Source organism: Perna viridis, chromosome 15 (genome assembly GCF_037379345.1).
Source record: "Perna viridis isolate PV_CMFRI_1.1 ecotype Kerala chromosome 15, ASM3737934v1, whole genome shotgun sequence".
NCBI classification, from domain to species: Eukaryota; Metazoa; Mollusca; class Bivalvia; order Mytilida; family Mytilidae; genus Perna; species Perna viridis.
In genome coordinates this window covers 13158513-13163806 of record NC_142459.1, presented here as the reverse complement: position 1 = coordinate 13163806, position 5294 = coordinate 13158513, and the positions used below count along the sequence as shown (strand labels likewise).

Genomic DNA, 5294 nt, shown 5'->3' with positions numbered 1-5294 from the left:
CAACTGAAAGAGGAAGTTAACGAACGACGAACAGCTACACAAAAACAGTTTTAACCCATTGTTACAAATTTCATGCAAGGAGCAATTTGATAAAAAACGAAAGTGAGGGCAGTGGAAAAAACAAACATCATCCTACAGTAAAATCTGTCTAAACCGAACCCCCATTTTAGACTGTAGAATTTGTTTGATTTAATGTCCGGTTTATTCAGGTTCAAATTATATTTGAACCGATACGAATAGATTCAATAAAAAGATGTCTGGTTTAGACAGGTTTTCGGTTAATTCATTTTGGGTTTCACTGAATATTTCACTATTTTCTCAACTTTAAACTTTTTTTTCGGAGAATACTAGTATTTAGTAAAAGCGAAATCTTTGAACTTTTGTGGCCCAGATTTATTCCAAGCTGGCCCTGTGTAGTTGCTGAATTTTATTCTAAGCTAGCCGACCCTGTACTGTTGGCGAGTTTTGTTCTAAGCTAGCAGGCTCTCGAATGTTGTTGGCGAGTTTTTTTTCCAAGGCAGTAGGATTTGTACTCTTGTTGTCGAGTTTTCTTCTAACGAGCAGTCCCTGTTGTCGATTTTTTTTCTAACGAGCAATTCCTGTTATCGATAACGAGCAACCTCTGTGTTGTTGTCGGGTTATATATACAACGATGTTAGAACTGTCAAATTTGCGATGCAAATTTTTGATCGTTCCCTCCGCGTACCGCTGTGACATCTATGGCAACACCGCCTGCACAAAGTCCAGCGCCCTAGACCACTCGGCCAGCTAGGCTAACATCGTTGGGAATTTTTCAGACCTTTCTATACGTTTACATATCTTCCTGTATCAATTTGATCACAGTGTAGTGAATAGACTCGTCACATTCTGAGACGTTTGTATAATATTGATTTGTTGTGACATGCATCATTAATTTGATCCTCTATCCTACATAATAACATCTAAATGAACTGTCCCGTACTACCATACATCGTGTACAAAGTTACAGCCCAGATTAATCCTACGAGGAGGAATGATCCGGCCAGCGAAAGCTATATTTTTATATAGCCTATCTGGCCGAGTGGTCTAGGGCGCTGGACTTTGTGCAGGCGGTGTTGCCATAGATGTCACAGCGGTACGAGTTCGAGTCCCGCGGAGGGAACGACCAAAAATTTGCATCGCAAATTTGACAGTTCTAACATCTTTGGGAATTTTCAGACCCTTCTATAAGTTTACATTATCTTCCCTGTATCAATTTGATCCGATGGAGCAGTGTAGCGAATAGAGTCGTCACATTCTGAGACGTTGTATATATATATATATATATATATATCATATTCTGGCACAAATCATACTTGGTGTATTTTGTTGTTTTTTTTTTTTTTTTCTATCTCTTTCTCCCTTTAGTGGTACTTAAGACACCCAAAAAAAAAATTAAAGTGAATTTACTTACTATTGTTTTAGTTAGGTTACCTTCCTGCTGATTACATAATTTTATCGCAAACAAGTGATTGGATATTGTTATCTCACAACTGAAAGAGGAAGTTAAAGAACGACGAACAGCTACACAAAAACAGTTTTAACCCATTGTTACAAAAATCATGCAAGGAGCAATTTGATAAAAAACGAAAGTGAGGGCAGTGGAAAAAACAAACATCATCCTACAGTAAAATCTGTCTAAACCGAACCCCCATTTTAGACTGTAGAATTTGTTTGATTTAATGTCCGGTTTATTCAGGTTCAATTTATATTTGAACCGATACGAATAGATTCAATAAAAAGATGTCTGGTTTAGACAGGTTTTCGGTTAATTCTTTTTTTTTTTTTTTTTTTTTTTTTAAATATGGAAGGCAAATATTTTAGATTGCTTTAGATTGTATTTCAGCAGCAAATAGCTTTAAGTAGCTACTGCATTCAAATTGGGAAGATATTCAAAAACATCCCAAGCTCTTTCCAGGGGCCCCGGTCCTGGCATTCCGTAGATCTAGGAGTCTAAGAGATGCATTAGTAAGAGCAGCGATTTCAGCCGAAAAAAAATACAACAGGCCATGGCCAGTGTCGACCATGTGGAAATAAAAGATGTAAGACCTGTACCCAGATAGTACACACCAAAACGTTTAAAAGCTACTGCACTGGAAAGGAATTTGCCATTTTTTTACGAGGTGACTTACAAAACCGAAAATACCATATACATACCTTCTCCAGTGCCGATGTGGTATGCAGTACGTTGGCGGAACAGAACAATCTTTCAATATGCGTATGAATGGTCATCGTAGTGACTACAAATGCAAACCAGACCTTCCTCTGAGTCGCCATCTTAGATCCGCCGGACACACCCAGGAAGATCTCCACAACATTGCTGTTACGATCATAGAACATTATAAAAAAAAAAAGGTAAAAATGTAAAAGAGTGTCTAGGGAAAGCTTTTGGATGAAGAAATTACAAACAACTTCTCCAGATGGAATAAACGAGAAAAAAATAATCCATATTTAGGTCTTGGTCTAAGGCTGGTACAGTACTACATGCTATACATCAATACGCCGTTCTACTATATTTTGACTTTTTTAATTGTTTTCCACAGTAAATTTTAATTTTTAATTTTGATAAAAAAAAAAAACCCCCTTTGTTAGTTTCATGCAGGCTCCATATCATTTGTTTATGTGTGCCTTTGATAAAGGTACAATCACCCACAGCGTACGTGATTCAGCTTCTGAATCTGTTTTGATCTTGAACTTTGTGAGTTTTATGCTCATCAAGTGTTATGAGTTTCATGATGAAGAAGGATATCAGTTATCCGAAATATTCAATGTAAATTTTACCATCTTCTGGTGAGTGTAATCAACTTTCAACTTTTACGGTCTTTAGATTGACCAGATCAACCAATTCAATAAACGACCTCAACATATCACAGATACCCACTTTTCACCAGACGTGATCGCAAACAGACAAAGATGAAGAAGCAGGCGCATCCTTCTGGTTAGCATTTTTTCAGGTTTGTTTTAGTGAGTGTTATGATACTCGCCTCTCTGTACTTTTTATTACTTTGCTTTGAATTCATAGGCCATGATTTGTTTTTATTTGCTCTGAAAATAACATTTATCATTTTGTTTCCAGATTTGAGTTATTTTGCCCAGTTTTCATCTACATACTATAGAAGAAAACTAGGCATAGTATAAACAGCATTAAATAGCAAGCGGACATGTCAGAGAACACACATAATAATTCACATCCGGAAACAAAATGATTTAAGGATATTTTTAGAGCAAAAAAATACTGGTCCCAAGGGCCTGTGTTTGAGTTGTGAGAATGTTTCCCTCTGTTTGTCTTCGGTGTTCCAAGCATTGTACTGCAACTATATGCATTCCTGTTATTTCAATGACATCTCCAGCTATTCGGGCTCTGTAAACCATGAAGATTAAAATGCAAATTAAAGTCCGCTAAATGTGCTTATTTAATGCCAAAAGGGCATAAATGTCAATGTAAGCCCGAGACAAATAAAAATAATTAATACCAAAGTCAATTAGCAAGCCGTGTCGTGATCTTGACTTGAAGTTTTAAATGTCTTCTGTCATAAAAACAAATGCTGCCATTAGTCATACAGTTTATTATGGTCAACCACACGTGACCAACAAGATTTTACAGCAGTCGTTAATTTTTAAGGTTTTGGCTTCTAATTGATTACCGTGTAAAATTATTTCTTCAAAATGTGTGTCTTTATAACATGACACCATGAAAAAACCAACAAATCTACATGAAATTGTATAGGAAAGGTAATTATACAAGTAACACGTTAGTAAAGTAGGTATGGTGCCTTATTTATCTTATCTTATGCACTGAAGTATTTTCTGTCTTTCTGTTGAAATAAGATATAATTTCAAGAGGAAAAAAATCATCGGATCGCTACTTTGATAAAAATAAAGTTGTATGCTGAAGCTAGCCCTTATTGCATATTCCACAAATTACCAGTCTAGTGTACCTATTTCCTCACTCATACATTTTTGTAAATTTCTTTACCATGTCCTCCCACCTGTTTTTTTTTCTTTCATACAATAACCGGTGCGTAAGAATGATGAAAAATTATTACACTGTACGTTTTTTCGTCTAACATATTTTGTATGTGTTAGAGGAAACGGGGAATTTATCATTTTGCTTACGACAACGACTTTTACGCAGTAATACCTGACAAATAAAAAATTATTTCATACAATGGTACAATTAATATTAAAAATGTCAGCATACTATTAATCTCGGCGTCTTACAAAGACGTAAAAAAATACTTAACTACAATCTAAATAGCCTAAAAACTGTCATCAAATGTCAAGGTCTTCATTTATCTGCTTATTTTACGTCTTCGTACATTTTTCCAGTTATATAGAGCTTGGCAAGCTGTGTGTGTATGTGTGTGTTTGAATTAAACAGAAGAGAATAAACACACTATTCAAAATGAATGCTACGACCGTCCTTGCCAATATGACAATGTCAACATCTACAGCAGCAATGACGACATTGTACAATGTAACAGCGGAATCTGCAGTGAATTATACAACTACTGCAGCGTTCACCACGGGAGGAGTGGCTCCAAGTGCCAGTGGTGATACAACACAAATTTCGCCATTAGTTACGGGCACTGGAACCGGCTCTACTGCTTCTGTCAATCCAACTACTAGTGTTACAAGGTCGATTTCTGCAACCTCTAACTTGCTATTTGAGGAGGCATTGACTAATTTTTCATTTTCCATGTATGAAGCACTGGACAAAACAAGTAACGAGTTTCTCTCACCATTCAGTATTTCTGCCGCTTTGCTGTTACTTGCGCTTGGGACCGATGGGACTACTAACAGCCAGATTATAAATTCACTCTTTGAAAATGACCAACCAGAAAGCATCAAAATGGGATATAAAATTCTGAGTGACAAATTAGCTTCAAGGACAAACAAAAACAATACTTTAACGGTAGCAAATAAATTGTTTCCGAGTAGCACGTTCAAGCTGTTGCAAAGTTTCAACGATGATGCCTTGGAATATTTTGGCGGCGATGCTCAACAACTCGACTATGTTAAGAATGCAGAGGTTTCAAGGGTGACAATAAATGACTGGATATCATCACAAACAAACAGTAAAATAAAAGATATGCTCCAGAAAAATTCTCTTGGTCCAGATACTGTAGCTGTTCTTGTGAATGCAATTTATTTCAAAGGGAAATGGAAGACGCCATTCGATCGAAAGTTAACGACAAAGAGGAACTTTTTAGTTAAGCAGAATGTTCAAAGGCAAGTCGATATGATGAGTGGAAAATTCGATGCTCTTTCTGGTG

General features: G+C 36.4%; 1 protein-coding gene across 1 annotated transcript in view; it reads left to right on the top strand.

Moving 5' to 3' along the window:
- The first annotated feature begins 4322 nt into the window (after window positions 1-4322).
- Window positions 4323-5294, top strand: part of LOC148597000 (leukocyte elastase inhibitor A-like) — a 1818-nt gene continuing 846 nt past the window's right edge. The window contains exon 1 of the mRNA XM_088562753.1: window positions 4323-5294. Within this exon, the coding sequence (XP_088418879.1) occupies window positions 4424-5294 (871 nt within the window). The 5' untranslated portion in view covers window positions 4323-4423.